This window comes from Leptodactylus fuscus, chromosome 5 (assembly GCF_031893055.1).
Source record: "Leptodactylus fuscus isolate aLepFus1 chromosome 5, aLepFus1.hap2, whole genome shotgun sequence".
Lineage (NCBI taxonomy): Eukaryota > Metazoa > Chordata > Amphibia > Anura > Leptodactylidae > Leptodactylus > Leptodactylus fuscus.
This window is the reverse complement of record NC_134269.1, coordinates 205,888,511-205,909,167: the sequence shown is the minus strand read 5'-3', so window position 1 is coordinate 205,909,167 and position 20,657 is coordinate 205,888,511. Positions and strand designations below refer to the sequence as shown.

At 42.3% G+C, this 20,657-nt stretch overlaps 1 protein-coding gene across 3 annotated transcripts in view; it reads right to left on the bottom strand.

Moving 5' to 3' along the window:
* The window catches only part of PRMT8 (protein arginine methyltransferase 8), a 96,527-nt gene that overhangs the window by 7,501 nt on the left and 68,369 nt on the right, over positions 1-20,657 (bottom strand). For all 3 annotated transcript variants that reach the window (XM_075275088.1, XM_075275089.1, XM_075275090.1), the window contains exons 5-8: positions 19,666-19,808; positions 18,167-18,254; positions 14,518-14,633; positions 11,536-11,686 (exon numbers count right to left, since the gene is read on the bottom strand). In XM_075275088.1, coding sequence (XP_075131189.1) covers positions 11,536-11,686; positions 14,518-14,633; positions 18,167-18,254; positions 19,666-19,808 — 498 coding nt within the window. The remainder of the gene's footprint in view (positions 1-11,535; positions 11,687-14,517; positions 14,634-18,166; positions 18,255-19,665; positions 19,809-20,657) is intronic.

Below are 20,657 nucleotides of genomic sequence, written 5' to 3'. Positions count from 1 at the left end.
TGTGTATTATCCCTGTACTGTGACATCACTGTGTGTATTATCCCTGTACTGTGACATCACTGTGTGTATTATCCCTGTACTGTGACATCACTGTGTGTATTATCCCTGTACTGTGACATCACTGTGTGTATTATCCCTGTACTGTGACATCACTGTGTGTATTATCTCTGTACTGTGACATCACTGTGTGTACTATCCCTGTACTGTGACATCACTGTGTGTATTATCCCTGTACTGTGACATCACGGTGTGTATTATCCCTGTACTGTGACATCACTGTGTGTATTATCCCTGTACTGTGACATCACTGTGTGTATTATCCCTGTACTGTGACATCACTGTGTGTATTATCCTGTACTGTGACATCACTGTGTGTATTATCCTGTACTGTGACATCACTGTGTGTATTATCCCTGTACTGTGACATCACTGTGTGTATTATCTCTGTACTGTGACATCACTGTGTGTATTATCCCTGTACTGTGACATCACTGTGTGTATTATCCCTGTACTGTGACATCACTGTGTGTATTATCCTGTACTGTGACATCACTGTGTGTATTATCTCTGTACTGTGACATCACTGTGTGTATTATCTCTGTACTGTGACATCACTGTGTGTATTATCTCTGTACTGTGACATCACTGTGTGTATTATCTCTGTACTGTGACATCACTGTGTGTATTATCTCTGTACTGTGACATCACTGTGTGTATTATCCCTGTACTGTGACATCACTGTGTGTATAATCTCTGTACTGTGACATCACTGTGTGTATTATTCCTGTACTGTGACATCACTGTGTGTATAATCTCTGTACTGTGACATCACTGTGTGTATTATCCCTGTACTGTGACATCACTGTGTGTATTATCTCTGTACTGTGACATCACTGTGTGTATTATCCTGTACTGTGACATCACTCTGTGTATTATCCCTGTACTGTGACATCACTGTGTGTATTATCCTGTACTGTGACATCACTGTGTGTATTATCTCTGTACTGTGACATCACTGTGTGTATTATCTCTGTACTGTGACATCACTGTGTGTATTATCTCTGTACTGTGACATCACTGTGTGTATTATCTCTGTACTGTGACATCACTGTGTGTATTATCCCTGTACTGTGACATCACTGTGTGTATTATCCTGTACTGTGACATCACTGTGTGTATTATCCTGTACTGTGACATCACTGTGTATATTATCCCTGTACTGTGACATCACTGTGTGTATTATCCCTGTACTGTGACATCACTGTGTGTATTATCCATGTACTGTGACATCACTGTGTGTATTATCTCTGTACTGTGACATCACTGTGTGTATTATCCCTGTACTGTGACATCACTGTGTGTATTATCCCTGTACTGTGACATCACTGTGTGTATTATCCCTGTACTGTGACATCACTGTGTGTATTATCTCTGTACTGTGACATCACTGTGTGTACTATCCCTGTACTGTGACATCACTGTGTGTATTATCCCTGTACTGTGACATCACGGTGTGTATTATCCCTGTACTGTGACATCACTGTGTGTATTATCCCTGTACTGTGACATCACTGTGTGTATTATCCCTGTACTGTGACATCACTGTGTGTATTATCCTGTACTGTGACATCACTGTGTGTATTATCCTGTACTGTGACATCACTGTGTGTATTATCCCTGTACTGTGACATCACTGTGTGTATTATCTCTGTACTGTGACATCACTGTGTGTATTATCCCTGTACTGTGACATCACTGTGTGTATTATCCCTGTACTGTGACATCACTGTGTGTATTATCCTGTACTGTGACATCACTGTGTGTATTATCTCTGTACTGTGACATCACTGTGTGTATTATCTCTGTACTGTGACATCACTGTGTGTATTATCTCTGTACTGTGACATCACTGTGTGTATTATCTCTGTACTGTGACATCACTGTGTGTATTATCTCTGTACTGTGACATCACTGTGTGTATTATCCCTGTACTGTGACATCACTGTGTGTATAATCTCTGTACTGTGACATCACTGTGTGTATTATTCCTGTACTGTGACATCACTGTGTGTATAATCTCTGTACTGTGACATCACTGTGTGTATTATCCCTGTACTGTGACATCACTGTGTGTATTATCTCTGTACTGTGACATCACTGTGTGTATTATCCTGTACTGTGACATCACTCTGTGTATTATCCCTGTACTGTGACATCACTGTGTGTATTATCCTGTACTGTGACATCACTGTGTGTATTATCTCTGTACTGTGACATCACTGTGTGTATTATCTCTGTACTGTGACATCACTGTGTGTATTATCTCTGTACTGTGACATCACTGTGTGTATTATCTCTGTACTGTGACATCACTGTGTGTATTATCCCTGTACTGTGACATCACTGTGTGTATTATCCCTGTACTGTGACATCACTGTGTGTATTATCTCTGTACTGTGACATCACTGTGTGTATTATCCCTGTACTGTGACATCACTGTGTGTATTATCTCTGTACTGTGACATCACTGTGTGTATTATCCCTGTACTGTGACATCACTGTGTGTATTATCCTGTACTGTGACATCACTGTGTGTATTATCCCTGTACTGTGACATCACTGTGTATTATCTCTGTACTGTGACATCACTGTGTGTATTATCCCTGTACTGTGACATCACTGTGTGTATTATCTCTGTACTGTGACATCACTGTGTGTATTATCTCTGAATTGTGACATCGCTGTGTGTATTATCTCTGTACTGTGACATCACTGTGTGTATTATCCCTGTACTGTGACATCACTGTGTGTATTATCCTGTACAGTGACATCACTGTGTGTATTATCCCTGTACTGTGACATCACTGTGTGTATTATCCCTGTACTGTGACATCACTGTGTATTTTTAATATCAGATACTTCCCTTTGGCGAGAATGGTGCTGATTTCGGAATATGTGCCTGCCCCTTCTATTACCTGATGGTTATAGTGACGTCCTATTGGTTGGTAATGAAGAGCGGCACACTGATTACTCGCGGCAGATCACATTAGCTCTCCTCCAGCTTTGGCCACCAGTCCATTATTGGACCACAGATTTAGATTGCCGCAGATCTGAGGACTATTTTTAGCCCGGCTGCAGCATGTGACTTTATTTGCAATGTTAATTTATTTTCACAGCGGTGACTGATGATGGAGGAGCCGCTAATGCGTTTTCAGCAAACACTCTCCAATGTATTTCCTTAGTATAAAGAGGTTTTTCAATTAACACCTCGGATTTCCAAAGAGTTGTCGGAAAACAATTCATCCCATTCATTAAACTGGAGTTTCCAAAGCAAAACAGAAAGCAATCGAAAATAATGAAGCATTTGCATTTCCGCTGAATATTTCACAAAAACAACATAAATGTGGATTTCTACTGCAAGTGGAGGAAGCTGAACGACCAAGAAAGAGGTGACGCAGCAGCCAACTGCAGGAAATTATAGTATAGGACCGGTCTGGAGCTAAACTTAAAGTGAGTGTCACCATATCATATCACCATATCACCCCAGCCCTGCAGATAGATAGGTTACTGTCACCAGACCCAGTATATCACCCCAGTCCTGCAGATAGATAGGTTACTGTCACCAGACCCAGCATATCACCCCCAGCCCTGCAGATAGATAGGTTAGTGTCACTAGAACCAGCATATCACCCCAGCCCTGCAGATAGATAGGTTACTGTTACCAGAACCAGCATATCACCCCAGCCCTGCAGATAGATAGGTTACTGTCACCAGAACCAGCATATCACCCCAGCCCTGCAGATAGATAGGTTACTGTCACCAGAACCAGCATATCACCCCAGCCCTGCAGATAGATAGGTTAGTGTCACCAGAACCAGCATATCACCCCAGCCCTGCAGATAGATAGGTTACTGTCACCAGAACCAGCATATCACCCCAGCCCTGCAGATAGATAGGTTACTGTCACCAGAACCAGCATATCACCCCAGCCCTGCAGATAGATAGGTTACTGTCACCAGAACCAGCATATCACCCCAGCCCTGCAGATAGATAGGTTAGTGTCACCAGAACCAGCATATCACCCCAGCCCTGCAGATAGATAGGTTACTGTCACCAGAACCAGCATATCACCCCAGCCCTGCAGATAGATAGGTTAGTGTCACCAGAACCAGCATATCACCCCAGCCCTGCAAATAGATAGGTTAGTGTCACCAGAACCAGCATATCACCCCAGCCCTGCAGATAGATAGGTTAGTGTCACCAGAACCAGCATATCACCCCAGCCCTGCAAATAGATAGGTTAGTGTCACCAGAACCAGCATATCACCCCAGCCCTGCAGATAGATAGGTTAGTGTCACCAGAACCAGCATATCACCCCAGCCCTGCAGATAGATAGGTTAGTGTCACCAGAACCAGCATATCACCCCAGCCCTGCAGATAGATAGGTTAGTGTCACCAGAACCAGCATATCACCCCAGCCCAGTACAATCAAACCATGACCCTTGGTCTGCTCCTCCCTGAAGCCACCTACTAATTGCCATCAGGCATTAAAACTAACAACACAGATTGCTCAGGAATGGTGGGGCCTAGAAAAAATATTCCAACTGTGCTGGAATCAGTGAAGCATTTCCTACTGAAGGGGGTATTAGGTCCCCTTTAATTAAATCCGTCTAATACTCACAATATGTAACCTTGAAGAAAAGGGAGAAGAAAAAAATTTGCTCCTGTTTTGTAAAACATAATGGCAGCCTGGTGACTGACAGCTTTTCTTCTTCAGTACATATTATATGATCCCGGTATTGAAAGACTAAGACCCCAATTATAAGGAATGACATTCAAGGAAATGTAAAACATGACTGGAGATCTCCTGATATATCCATTGAATAAAGCAATTACTTGTCATTAGATTCTCAGATATTGTTAGTCGTGCCATTAAATTCTAATGGTATAAAAGGTGTGGGCGGTATAAATGGCATGGGGCCCGCTAACATTTGTATGAGGCATTGTGTCACGGAAATCTAATGTAAATGGTAGAAATGTATTAATCGGATAAGATTCTGAGTCTCTATTAGAGGTGATGCTCTAGGGGGTGCGGAGGTAGCAGGTTCACTGGGATGGAAGATATAGTGAAGAGTCTAGGACAGTGGTTCTCAACCTTTCTAATGCTGTGACCCCGCAATACAGTTCCTCATGTTGCGGTGACCCCATTCAGTTTGGAACATGCGTCCATAACGGCGTGTGTTCCAGCTGAATAGCGCTGCTGCAGACAGTAGCGCGGCTTCTCAGTGGCTAAAGCCATTGGAAATATGTATTTTCTGATGGCTTTAGGCATACCTCCCAACTTTTGAAGATTAGAAAGTGGGAGAAAATATGTGGCGCGCGTGAATTTAGCTCCACCCACTTTTATGTTGACTCCGCCCATTCTCATTAATTTTTCATGTGCTCCCACACAGTATAATCCTCCTACAGTCACCTGGACATTATATGTCCCCTCGCCATCTCTCCCCCAGTTTCATATAACCCCTTCATCTGCCTCCAGTTTCATGTCCCCCCTCCATCTCTGCCCCCATATTCATGTCCCCCATCTCTGCCCCCAGATTCATGTCCCCCCCATCTCTTCCCCCAGTGTCATGCTGTACCCCCCCCTTCATCTGCCTAGTTTCATGTGCCCCATCTCTTCCCCAGTTTCATGTCCCCCCATCTCTGCCCCCAGTGTCATGCCGTACCCCCTTCATCTGCCCACAGTTTCATGTCCCCCCATTTCTTCCCCCAGTGTCATGCTGTACCCCCCCTTCATCTGCCTAGTTTCATGTGCCCCATCTCTTCCCCAGTTTCATGTCCCTCCATCTCTGCCCCCAGTGTCATGCCGTCCCCCTCTTCATCTGCCCAGAGCTTCATGTTCCTCCATGTCTCTCAGGGACATACCTCACACCGACCGGGACGGTTGGGAGGTATGCTTTAGGCGACCCCTGTGCTTTGGTCGTTCGACCCCCGCCGGGGTCGCGACCCACAGGTTGAGAACCGCTGGTCTAGGATAAAAGGGCAATGGGTTTTTACTGACTTACAGCTTGGAATAAACCTGAAGAAGAGCTAAGCAGATAGCCCAAACTCAGATGGCACCGCAACAACGTAGGCAACATTTCCTTATGGTCATCACAATCATTGGTCCCCTGAAAAACTACTCACTGTGCCGCCCCCTGGCAACTATGACCTATATCTAGCATACACTGTAGGTCTTGGACCCAGTTCTGTATCAGGCAAAAACTGGGCCCCTTTGTCGTTGAAAGTCATGACTCTACTTTCGAGCCTACATCGCTGACTCTCAGCACCATGTTGTTCATGATCTTGGCCATACTCTGCTACACAGCTTCAGTGATGACAATTGCCTGTAATCAGGCGCCTAACCAGCGCAAGGGGAGTCTCCTTCCCCTCCCATGGAATAAGCGTCACTGGTAGGATTGAAAGATCGGATCCCGATCAGCGATTTCACGATCGGGATCGGCTGGAAAATGATTGGAAATGGATTTTAAAATCGATCCTGAAATCTCAAGATCGGCTCAACCCTACTCACTGGTGTCAGGGAAGTCTCCATGGACTCCTCTGTCTGCTTGCTGGGAACCATGATAGTGTTATACATTCCTCCGGTACAGGACTACTTGGGGTTTCGATACTTGGCCCTTGCACGTCAACAACCAACAGCTGAGTTTTTGCCCTCTTATCACTCTGCCCCCCTCAGTGAGTCGTCTGTAATGGTACGACCACTCTCCTAATATTCTGGGGGTAACACTCCACGCTCCACACCTGCCATCTCTCTTAGTCCTCTATTTCTAGGTTTGCATAGAAAAAAATTCTATCAATATTTTACTCAACATGGCAAGATTGCAGAATACGGCATATCAATGTTAGTAGATTAGTTTAGTCTTACAGGTATTGCCATGGTAGGTGGAGGGCCCTCTTATAGATATTGCATTGGGGCCCAGGGACTCAAAACCTTTAATCAGTGGGTACTAAAGGAATTGGATATTCTGTGATTTAATGATCTGGGCCTACACATAGGGGAGACTAAGGATAGGCTAAATTGAGGATGGAGGGAAAGTGGGTCACGGCCTACTTTTCCCTCTCTGTGTATACAGCAAGTATTATAGTAAAAAATGTTGTGTCTGCCAAGGAATTGCTGAATGTGAAGCCAAGGTCTCAACAAGTCCAAATAATATACAGCTCTGTTAAGGAAAAAAAATTCAGACAAAAACAAAAACATAAACATCCTCAAATGAGATGAGTATGAAGACAGCCCAGCTACATGTCCCAGTAGAGAGGGCGATAAACTAGGACGGAGCTCACACTACTGTAGCATCGGTATTGACTGTCAGTATATTACACTTCCCATCGGTCACAGCCACTGGTTTACTCACATACTCCCTGGTACTATTCTTGTCCTTATCCTTGCTCCTCACAAACTGTCCCATGCTCACCAGATTATGTTCCCCCATCCAATCTCCTCTGATTCTTGGTTGTATAAACCCCCTTCCAGCACTGGAAAGTGTCTGAGAAATTTAGGTTTCTAGCCTTCTAGATTCTGCTAAGTTGTGCCAGATTCTGTGTCTTGATATTTCTCCTTTGTTTGACTTCTGCCTGCTATCTGATTCTTATCCTAGGCCACCTGTCCTGACCTCTGCTTGTTATCTGACTCTGATCCTGTGCCATCTGATCTGACCTCTGCCTGCTATCTCTTTCTGATCCTAGGCCACCTGCCCTGACCACTTCCTGTTATCTGACTCTGATCCTGTGCCATCTGATCTGACTTATGCCTGTTATATGACTCTGATCCTAGGCCACCTGCCCTGACCACTTCCTGCTATCTGACTCTGATCCTGTGCTATCTGATCTGACTTATGCCTGTTATATGACTCTGATCCTAGGCCACCTGCCCTGACCACTTCCTGTTATCTGACTCTGATCCTGTGCTATCTGATCTGACTTATGCCTGTTATATGACTCTGATCCTAGGCCAGCTGCCCTGACCACTTCCTGTTATCTGACTCTGATCCTGTGCCATCTGATCTGACTTATGCCTGTTATATGACTCTGATCCTAGGCCACCTGCCCTCACCACTTCCTGTTATCTGACTCTGATCCTGTGCCATCTGATCTGACTTATGCCTGTTATATGACTCTGATCCTAGGCCACCTGCCCTCACCACTTCCTGTTATCTGACTCTGATCCTGTGCCATCTGATCTGACTTATGCCTGTTATATGACTCTGATCCTGTCCCACCTGCCCTGACCTTTGGCTGTTATCTGACTCTGATCCTAGGCCACCTGCCCTGACCACTTCCTGTTATCTGACTCTGATCCTGTGCTATCTGATCTGACTTATGCCTTTTATATGACTCTGATCCTGTGCCACCTGCCCTGACCTTTGGCTGTTATCTGACTCTGATCCTAGGCCACCTGCCCTGACCACTTCCTGTTATCTGACTCTGATCCTGTGCTATCTGATCTGAATTATGCCTTTTATATGACTCTGATCCTGTGCCACCTGCCCTGACCTTTGGCTGTTATCTGACTCTGATCCTAGGCCACCTGCCCTGACCACTTCCTGTTATCTGACTCTGATCCTGTGATATCTGATCTGACTTTTGCCTGTTATATGATTCTGATCCTGTGCTACCTTCCCTGACCTCTGTCTGTTCTCTGACTCCAATCCTTTGTCACTTGCCCTGACTTCTGGCTGTTATCTGACTCTGATCCTGCGCCACCTGCCCTGACCTCTGCTTGAATTACAATTTCACAAACTCTGCCTACCCTGAACCCTGCCTACCCTAAACTCTGCTTGTCTCCTTTGCACTTCAAACTGGTTTCTCTAGACCTGTCTCCTATCCCAAGACTACTCCTAAAGGTGGCAAACTGGTGGTCTCCCGCAGCGAAGCCTAGATTCATGCATAGAGGTTACAGGGTGAAAAATTGGAGACCACTTAGACAACGCCCTTATGAGTATCTGGTCACTGGTTTAGGTGACACAGTAGGTCCGCGCCTGCTTAACAATTACATTTACAGTATCTTGTGCTTTTCCCTTACAATACCAGATGACCACCAGGGGTTTCTGATGCTTAGACCTTCTGCAATCAAGTCGTCATTGTTGATGTCTTGATCAGTCCATCGTGCTAATTGAAACTATGTTGTAATTTTAGCGAGAGCTGCTGAACTTGTGAAGTCTATGGGGCATCTCCTGGCTCAGAATCCAAATGGTCAAATTTTCTGCACAAGTATATAGTTGGGACTTTTTGATTGTATTTTTAGGAGTCCTGATCATATGCGATGGGTGTTTTTGCTTCTGGACCTACACCCAACTCACTGAGCGTTGACAGATGTGGGCTTTTGGGTCGATGCCTCAGAACTACGACACCAGTCAGGGCACACACTGGCACTAGCCACCCCTACCTTAAAAGCCATGTATATGTGATTACATGGGGGCTGTTCTTAGGCCTAATATGGCGGCACTATAGTTGCTGTTTTGCTGTGGGTATTTTTTATTAGGTTTCTGAGTGATATGTATTTCAGAAAAAATTGCTACAGTTTTTACCAAACACGATTAGTAAAAAAACCCCAAATAAATAAAAAAAAATAAAAAATTCCCTGTTCTTTGAAGCTTCGTACAGTAATTTGTGTGGCAGCTAATCCCCCGCTTGCACAGTAGGTGGAATCTGCAGTGGTCATTTCTACCGCCGTCAGCAAATCTGAGCTATTGCAAATTATTATGAGCGTTTGACCTGTGAATGCGGCTCCCGAAGCAGAAACCAAATTGCTGACTGGAAATTCTCCACAACACAGAAACAACACAGAATATTCTGTACGATTATTTCTAGAATATGTTTATTCACATTGATGTTCTTATGAGATTTGGAGAAGGATTTCTGAGTAAAAAGCAAAATCAATCCTAAAAGGACTCTTAGGAGAGACAGTAGGAGTCCTGATTACCCGAAGCACTCAGTGACTGACAGCTCTCACTGTAACTATGTAGGGAGAAGGCTGTCAATCAGTCTGTGTGGGCGGGGCAAACAGGACTCTCATTGTCTCTACTAAGAGTCCTCTCACGATTTACTATGCCTTTTGGTAAGAAATTCTGCTCCAAATCATCTAACCCTATATATCACAGAGCTCAGCTTCTCTCCCCTATCATATAACCCTATATATCACAGAGCTCAGCTTCTCTCCCCTATCATATAACCCTATATATCACAGAGCTCAGCTTCTCTCCTCTATCATATAACCCTATATATCACAGAGCTCAGCTTCTCTCCTCTATCATATAACCCTATATATCCCAGAGCTCAGCTTCTCTTCTCTATCCTATAACCCTTTATATCCCAGAGCTCAGCTTCTCTCCTCTATCATATAACCCTATATATTCCAGAGCTCAGCTTCTCTTCTCTATCATATAACCCTATATATCCCAGAGCTCAGCTTCTCTCCTCTATCCTATAACCCTATATATCACAGAGCTCAGCTTCTCTCCTCTATCATATAACTCTATATATCACAGAACTCAGCTTCTCTCCTCTATCATATAACCCTATATATCCCAGAGCTCAGCTTCTCTTCTCTATCATATAACCCTATATATCCCAGAGCTCAGCTTCTCTCCTCTATCCTATAACCCTATATATCACAGAGCTCAGCTTCTCTCCTCTATCATATAACCCTATATATCACAGAGCTCAGCTTCTCTCCTCTATCCTATAACCTATATATCACAGAGCTCAGCTTCTCTCCTCTATCATATAACCCTATATATCACAGAGCTCAGCTTCTCTCCTCTATCCTATAACCTATATATCACAGAGCTCAGCTTCTCTCCTCTATCATATAACCCTATATATCACAGAGCTCAGCTTCTCTCCCTCTATCATATAACCCTATATATCAGAGAGCTCAGCTTCTCTCCTCTATCATATAACCTATATATCACATAGCTCAGCTTCTCTCCTCTATCATATAACACTATATATCACAGAGCTCAGCTTCTCTCCTCTATCATATAACCCTATATATCACAGAGCTCAGCTTCTCTCCTCTATCATATAACCTATATATCACAGAGCTCAGCTTCTCTCCTCTATCATATAACCTATATATCACAGAGCTCAGCTTCTCTCCTCTATCATATAACCCCATATATCACAGAGCTCAGCTTCTCTCCTCTATCATATAACCCTATATATCACAGAGCTCAGCTTCTCTCCCTCTATCATATAACCCTATATATCAGAGAGCTCAGCTTCTCTCCTCTATCATATAACCCTATATATCACAGAGCTCAGCTTCTCTCCTCTATCATATAACCCTATATATCACAGAGCTCAGCTTCTCTCCTCCATCATATAAACCTATATATCACAGAGCTCAGCTTCTCTCCTCTATCATATAACCTATATATATCACAGAGCTCAGCTTCTCTCCTTTATCATATAAGAAATCTTAGCTCCCCCTATAGGTAGATAAGAAGTTCTGCAGCATTGAGAAATATCTGTACCTGTAGAAAATCCAGTTTTCTTGTGGCACTTAGTAAACTCGATGTTGAAGTAGGTGACCAGTGCGTGGATGTAATCGTTCCGTTGCACTTGTAGGCAGAAGGCTGACGTAAATGCTAATTCTTCAATCTTCACCGTATAGATATCGATCTCCTGTGTCAAACAATAATAAGCCCATCTTGTCAGTATGATGTACTGAGTAATATTTGTACAAACGACAACTCCGAAGACGTTGTTAACCCCATCCTCATAGTTGTGCATGACATGTACAGAAGCCAGCTCTATACACGATGGGTGCCAGTTTTGTTATTTAGCTATCCCCTCAGTGTCACCTTCCCTTCCCCTGATTCAATCTTGAGATGCTGAAGTTTTTCATAGCAATGGCCAAAAAATAAATTTGTTATTGCTGCGTCTATTCCATTACATTTACATGTCATTTATCCTGTATACCGAACACAATATTAAAAAAATAAAATAAAATCAATGTCAGAATTGCTGTGTCTGTACCCCAAAAATTGGATTAAAATAATCAAAAAGTCATTTATAGAAAAGTTAACTACAGCTCATCCCACAAAAAACAAGCCCTCACACAAAATAACTCTTCATAAATGAATAGTGCAGGCGAATATAAGAAACTTTGTAATAGATCTTATTAAAGCAATCTGTTTCCTTCTCTACTTATTAGCCTGAGCTCCTCCTCCTCCTCTTCACTCAGTCTATTTTCACACAGAAGTCTATGGAGAGAGGAGGAGCCTGTTAATTGAATTCTCGCCTCATTCTGTACAGCTGTAGAGTTTGATCTTGAAGATACAGAAGCATCAGAAGAGTGTAGCAGTCTTTAGTTGCTGCAGTTATTTGTATGTCTTTTCCTCCCCTCTCCATAGACTTCTATGTAAAAAGTAACTCTACCTGCTAAATGGAGAAGGAAACAGATTTCTTTAATAAGATATATTACAAAGTTTCTGATATTCACCTGTACTATTCATTTATAAAGAGTGGTCTTATCATTGGAGGTGCACTTGAAGTTCAATAATAAACCAGTATGCCACGTGCCCTCCCTACTGGTGGCTGCAGGTAGTCAGTGTATCACTGGAGACTTGTGTGAGAGAGTGTTCAGACTGTATCAAAGATGCATTAAAAATGAATCAGCACATAATCTGCTAAAAGGGATCCTATTGCAATTGGTACATCAAAATCTTGTCACTTACCATCCCCTTAATATTCCAAATATGATGATTTATGAAGTATTATGTCTAAAGGGGTAAAAACCTGAGGCTACAAACACTTCCTTTAGTGGGCCTGGGGGCTTGTGAGACATTAGGCAATTTCCTTTTTTGCCCCTGGAAGAATTTCATTCGTTACAACTTTGATAGGAAATTTTTAAGTATTTGTCATCTAAAAAACTCAGAACATCTAGAACAATTCACAGCTTCTAATTTTATATCAAACAGGCCCTCTACCCCACTGTGCCAGTTGGTCATTGTTAGTATTATATCTACCTGTATATTCTGTGTATTGTATGTAACCCCAAATGTAAAGCACCATGGAATTAATGGTGCTATATAAATAAATAAATAAATAAATAATAATAATAATAATAATAATAATAATAATAATAATAATGTAACAGGGAAATCAATCAATTAATCTATTTTCTATCTATCTATCTATCTATCTATCTATCTATCTTCTATCTATCTATCTATCTATCTATCTATCTATCTATCTATCTATCATCTATCTATCTATCTATCTATCTATCATCTATCTATCTATCTATCTATCTATCTATCTTCTATCTATCTATCTATCTATCTATCTATCTATCTATCTACCTATTTATCTCCTATCTATCTATCTATCTATCTATCTATCTATCTATCTATCTCCTATCTATCTATCTATCTATCTACCTATTTATCTCCTATCTATCTATCTATCTATCTATCTATCTATCTATCTATCTATCTATCTCCTATCTATCTATCTATCTATCTATCTATCATCTATCTATCTATCTCCTATCTATCTATCTATCTATCTATCTATCTATCTCCTATCTATCTATCTCCTATCTATCTATCTATCTATCTATCTATCTATCTATCTATCTATCATCTATCTATCTATCTATCTATCTATCTATCTACCTATTTATCTCCTATCTATCTATCTATCTATCTATCTTCTATCTATCTATCTATCTATCTATCTTCTATCTATCTATCTATCTATCTATCTATCTATCTACCTATTTATCTCCTATCTATCTATCTATCTATCTTCTATCTATCTATCTATCTATCTATCTATCTATCTATCTATCCATCTATCTATCTATCTATCTATCTATCTATCTATCTATCTATCTCCTATCTATCTATCTATCTATCTATCTATCTATCTATCTATCTATCTCCTATCTATCTTTCTATCTATCTATCTATCTATCTATCTATCCATCTACCTACGTATCTATCATCTATTTATCTATCTATCTATCTATCTATCTATCTCCTACCTTTCTATCTATCTATCTATCTATCTATCTCCTATCTATCTATCTATCTATCTATCTATCTATCTATCTGTCTACCTATCCTTTATCTATCTATCTATCTATCTATCTATCTATCTATCTATCCATCCATCCATCTATCTATCATCTATCTATCTCCTATCTATCTATCTATCTATCTATCTATCTACCTATGTCTTATCTATCTATCTATCTATCTATCTATCTATCTATCTATCTATCTAATCTATTTTCTACCATAGATTTTGCCCGGGATTGGTGCAAGTACAAGAGGTTGGACCTTTCCCTTCACAGATGAGGTTATATTCCAATAATATAATTCATATGCCCTATATGGTGGACCAAAGCCCCATTCAGACCGGGCCTCCATAGGACTCATCACACTTGTCTGTTAATTTGTTTTTTTATACAAAGTAATTGCTTTCTGCATTGGATATCACCAAACCTTTATCAAACAGGAATTGGTCACCACTTGCTTTGGATCTACAATGTCCACCAGCGGTTCCCTCATGGCGACATCCCGGATACACGTCATGTCAAATCCATACACATTTTCCCACCCTGTCAAGAAAAAAAGGTGAGAACACAAAGTTCAGTCTTCAGCAATGAAATATAATAAGTAATTTACTGCCCACGTAGCCGGGCATGACTTTGGGTGGCGGTTTGTCTATGATGTGTCATTGACGTAGCATGCCAAAAGTGTGGCCAATCTGGTGGCTGCTACATTTGTACAACTCTTTGACCTGTGGCTCTCCAGCTACTACTATCCCCAGCATGCCCTGAGAGTAGCTTCCACCCTATATCCAGGGTTGGATCTTTTACAAAGTATGCTCTATACCCAGCCCTATGATCAATTGTTTCGGCTCCTTGGGGGCAGTACTTGCTCATATAGTAGGAGTGGCCTATAAATTATTGTGAGACTACAACTCCCAGCATCAGAGGCATAAAGTAAAGCTCTTGGACCCTAACAAAATGTGTACCTACCCACCTACCATGTGCATTAGTACCTTCTCATAGAACAGAAGTCTTTTTGGTCAGCTCAGGCACCATGGTCTGGGTTCTACAGTTACCCTGGCTGACAGCTATTCCTCTCAATTCACAACATAGACAGGTATGCTCGTCTAAGGTTGAGACAATCTTCAGATTTCAGGATTGATTTTAATATCTAATTTCGATCATTTTCCAGCCGATCCGGATCGTGAAATCTGCTCGATCGCCGATCAGGATCTGATCTTTCCCGATCCCAATGATCGCTCAACCCTAGGTATACTGCTCCCAGACATCTCTGGTGGCGGCTTATCTTGTCTAAGAGCATTAGGATCAGGTATACTAAACTCAACACGCCTGGTCCTCCTGTTCAAGGAAAGTCGGGAGGCCCCATGCACATAAGATAGTTAGGCAACCCTGCTTAAAGGGATTTTACAGTCCCTAGGTGTTTTTTTTTTAATACTGATGATCTATCCACAGGATACGTCATCAGCATCCAATTGGTAAAAGGGGTCTTCCGAATTTCCTCCGACTGGAAGAATCAAGCATGTTCAATGACAATACACCCGATTTTTCTGTTCTTAGACAAGTTAAGCTGTGTCTTGAAGCAGCTACATCCCCTTGACAGTTGAACCAAGTATGCATGCAGGGGCGTAATTACCGCAGAGGCAGCGGAGGCAGCTGCCACAGGGCCCGGGCCATTAGGGGGCCCAGTTACAGCCGCTACCACTGTGTTTTTTTTTTTTTTATAATAGGCCGTTACGGGCCCTATTTACTTGCCGATCCTGGCTGGGCTGGGATCGGTAAGTGACACCGTGGGCCCCACAAATACTATCATTATACTCGGGGGTCTTTGCAGACCCCCTGAGTATAATGATCGGCGGACTGGGAGATGTAAGGGAACGTAAAAAACACTGTTACTTACCTCTCCGCGATCCTGCCAGGCCTCCTTCCTGACGTCCTTTCTGACGTCTCTGACGTCACATGAACTCGGCCTGCTTCCCGGGTTATGTGACGTCCGACGTCATAGAAGAAGGACGGCAGCGGAGAAGGCAGCGTAGGAGCCGGGGGACAGGTAAGAAACAGTAATTTTTTATGCAAAGAAGAACAGGACCCCTCCCGTCTGCACTTGGACGGAAGTTTAAATCAAGACAAGATTATACAACAGGTGATAGAGCTATACAACCAAGGCAAATATACACCAGCAACTTAGCATAATGTAGAAACAAAAACAAAAGTTATACATAGTCAATGTTAAGGTAAGTATGTGGATACAATCAATGAAAAATATATATTATTGCAAAAAACATCTTGTTTTCTTTGGAGTTTTTATATATCATTATATTATAAATCTATTAATATTAGGATAGTTCATGTTAAAGAGACTATCAATCCAGTTTTCTCTATATCATTTCTCTGTATCATGTATAAAAAAGCTATATTTGAAAGTTTTAAAAAAGTCCTATTCACAAACCTATTTTTAAAACTTTCAAATATAGCTTTTTTATACATGATACAGAGAAATGATATAGAGAAAACTGGATTGATAGTCTCTTTAACATGAACTATCCTAATATTAATAGATTTATAATATAATGATATATAAAAACTCCAAAGAAAACAAGATGTTTTTTGCAATAATATATATTTTTCATTGATTGTATCCACATACTTACCTTAACATTGACTATGTATAACTTTTGTTTTTGTTTCTACATTATGCTAAGTTGCTGGTGTATATTTGCTTTGGTTGTATAGCTCTATCACCTGTTGTATAATCTTGTCTTGATTTAAACTTCCGTCCAATTGCAGACGGGAGGGGTCCTGTTTTTAACTTTACCTTTTAGTATATATATATGATAAGCACATACTTGCAGACTAAGCCATGACTAAGGGGTCATATCCCCGAAACGCGTAGGTTTATTCGTCCTTCTGTCCCGTCTGCACAAGGACATATCCATCGACTGCTTTTCCAAGAACAATATATATATTTTTTTAACTTGGAGCATGTCTCCATAATAAAATTTGGAAATTTTTTTAAGAAAACGTATCATCCGGTGTGCTGAGACTACTTCAATTAGTAATTTTTTATGTTTTTATTCCCCCGGGTCTCTGATTATTATACTCTGGGGTCTGAAAAGACCCCAGAGTATAATAATTGTTTATGGGTGTCCACTATGGGCTATAATACTATGTGTAGGGGGCCACTATGGGACATAATATTATGTGTAGGGGCCACTATGGGACATAATACTGTGTGCAGGGGCCACTATGGGGGATAATACTGTGTGCAGGGGCCACTAATGGACATAATACTGTGTGCAGGGGCCACTATGGGGGATAATACTGTGTGCAGGGGCCACTATGGGGGATAATACTGTGTGCAGGGGCCACTAATGGACATAATACTGTGTGTAGGGGCCACTATGGGGGATAATACTGTGTGCAGGGGCCACTATGGGGGATAATACTGTGTGCAGGGGCCACTAATGGACATAATACTGTGTGCAGAGCTTTCTAAGGGACATAATAGAGTATGAAGGAGGGGGTCGGTCGAGGTCTTCGGCGTTGGTGTCGGTTGGGGGGCCCCATGTCAAAAGTTTGCCATAGGGCCCCGCCAATCCTAGTTACGCCACTGTATGCATGTGTATGTAAGAGTTGAGAGGAATAGCTGTAGAACAGGTACAAAGGTCGGTGCGGTGTGGTGGTGTCCTAGTAAAGTAAAAAATTACCTAGGGACCAGGAATCACCTTTAAATTGGCAGGTTAAAGGGATTATTTGGTTTGTCACTATTAGATCTGCGGGGGCCAACACCCGATAGTGAGTCTATGGGGCTGCGTTGCAGTACCTACACTCGTGAGTGAGCAATATGGTGATCGGAGAGGGTCCTTGGTGTTGGACCCCCGCAGATCTAATATTAATGGCCTACCCTAAGGATAGGCCATCTATTCTAGAAAACCAGGATAATCCCTTTAAGTGTATAGTGCCATTTATACCTATCATGCTGCTGGGAGTCAACACGGGCCAAAACCATTGTAAGATCGAGTTAATGGGGTCATGAGCAGTGGGAATGGGGAGGGGGTGTCCGTAACAATGGCCATACTCACAGTGAATCTTGAAGTCCTTATATTGCCTGTCTTCGATTGCGACGACGTACAAAGCAGCGCGGTCCGGAAACATGAGCCCTCCAGGTTTCTGTTGACGAATTGTGGGGAAATGGGTCTCGTAATCTATTCACCTGACAAAGACATCACAGTTTGAACTGCACATCTAAAATCCGGACAAGCACCCCCTGCACGCTGCTATCCTCCATCACACTGTCACACACGCTTTCATATCTGAGTGGATATATCAGCCAGAGGCGAAACGCAAAGATAAAAACGTCTCTGCGAATCAAAGCCATTGTCAGTCACGGAGAGGCTTATTGAAATGAAAGGTCTACCCGCTGACCCCCCTCCCTGGTCACATCTGAAGACGCCAGGTGAAGGACTTAAGAATAGCGAATAGCAGGATTGCAGGTGAATCGGATGGCGTTTGATACGGGAATATCCAAGGAACAAGATTTTTTTTTTTTTTCTGTGGCAGGAAAAGATTCTCTATATGGCGGCGCAACTTTTAAGCCACGAGAGAGGATTTCATCGCCATTGATTCCAAGTTCCAGCAAAAAAAGTTGGTAGAGTGGAAAGTTCTAGAATGATCTATTATGATTTCTGTATCAGTTCCTCGCGGTTTTCGAGATTTTTGACGTTCACTAGATTATTTCATTATTTAGGTCAACGGTCACGTAATGGACACATGATCGCCATCGTTAAAAAAAAAACAAAATCGGCTGTGGGGCGGCCATTTTTATAACAACAGTCACACGGGCGCATTAATTTCGCTGTCTGTGACCGATACGGACTGCCCAAATTTTTGTATGTTTTCACGGATTCGTCCATACCCTGGGGGATCGGTAAAAATGGGCACCCCTCGGGTCTAAAAAATGTACCCACGGGAAACTACATCTGGCCCTAGGCCTTATTCACACGACAGTGACGTTTTTAACAGATCTAACAGCTATTTTGATGCCTCTTTACAATCCCTTCCGCTCCGTTTTTCCGTTTTTGATGTCCGAGTGTCATCCATTTTTAATGGATGTAAAACCGTTTTACATGTGTTAAAAATGGACCCATCCATCTAAAACGGTCACGTAAATAGACACCTTGAAAGGAAGGCGTCCTCAAAATGGTCGCGTGACAGACGTGGCTAAAATGTCCGTCGCCAACACACCCTTATGTATATAGACTTCACTTTCGCCTGAACATCTGGAGACCTTTATAGGGCACTGTCTATATCATGAATTCTTCTTGAAAAAAACTGACCTGACTGACTTAAAGGGGTTGTACAGCGGGAGAAAAACATGACCGCTTTTTTTTTTTCCAGAAACAGCACCACACGTCTCCACAGGTTGTATGTGGTATTGCTATTCATGAATGGGTCAGAGTTGCAATACCAAACACCACCTGTGAACGTCTGTGTCACTGTCTTTGGAAGAAAGCGGCCATGTTCTTTTAATCTTGTACAACCCTTTAACAGTGACTTTAGTCTATGTGTGAACAGCACTTACCAGCCATTTATCCCGGGCAAAGATGACAGTGTTGAGCATGGATTCATAGAAGAGACAATATCCCATCCATTCAGTGATGATAATGTCCACTTTATCTACCGGTAACTCCACCTCTTCAACTTTACCCCTAAATATTGTAATGACTGAAATGTACAGAAAAACGCAATATGGCAGTAATAAAAAATGTCGCCAAGAAGAAGTATACATAGGAAATGTTGACCATGTTAAATTGCTGCAAGCCCAGGTACTAGTATGGAGACTCTGCAGGCTCTGGTACTAGTATAGAGGATCTGCAAGCCTTGGTACTAGTATGGGGGATCTGCAAACTCTGGTACAATTATGGGGGATATGCAAGCCCAGGTACTAGTATGGAGACTCTGCAGGCTCTGGTACTAGTATGGAGGATCTGCAGGCTCTGCTACTAGTATAGAGGATCTGCAAGCCTTGGTACTAGTATGGTGGATCTGCAAACTCTGGTACAATTATGGGGGATATGCAAGCCCAGGTACTAGTATGGAGACTCTGCAGGCTCTGGTACTAGTATAGAGGATCTGCAAGCCTTGGTACTAGTATGGTGGATCTGCAAGCCTTGGTACTAGTATGGGGGATCTGCAAACTCTGGTACTAGTATGGGGGATATGCAAGCCCAGGTACTAGTATGGAGACTCTGCAGGCTCTGGTACTAGTATGGAGGATCTGCAGGCTCTGCTACTAGTATAGAGGATCTGCAAGCCTTGGTACTAGTATGGGGGATCTTCAAACTCTGGTACAATTATGGGGGACCTGCAAGCCCAGGTACTAGTATGGGGGATCTGCATGCCCTAGTACTAGTATGGAGGATCTGCAGGCTATGGTACAATTATGGGGGATCTGCAAGCCCAGATACTAGTATGGAGGATCTTCAAGCTATGGTACAATTATGAGGGATCGACAAGCCCTGGTACTAGTTTGGAGGATCTTCAAGCTCTGGTACAATTATTGGGTTTCTGCAA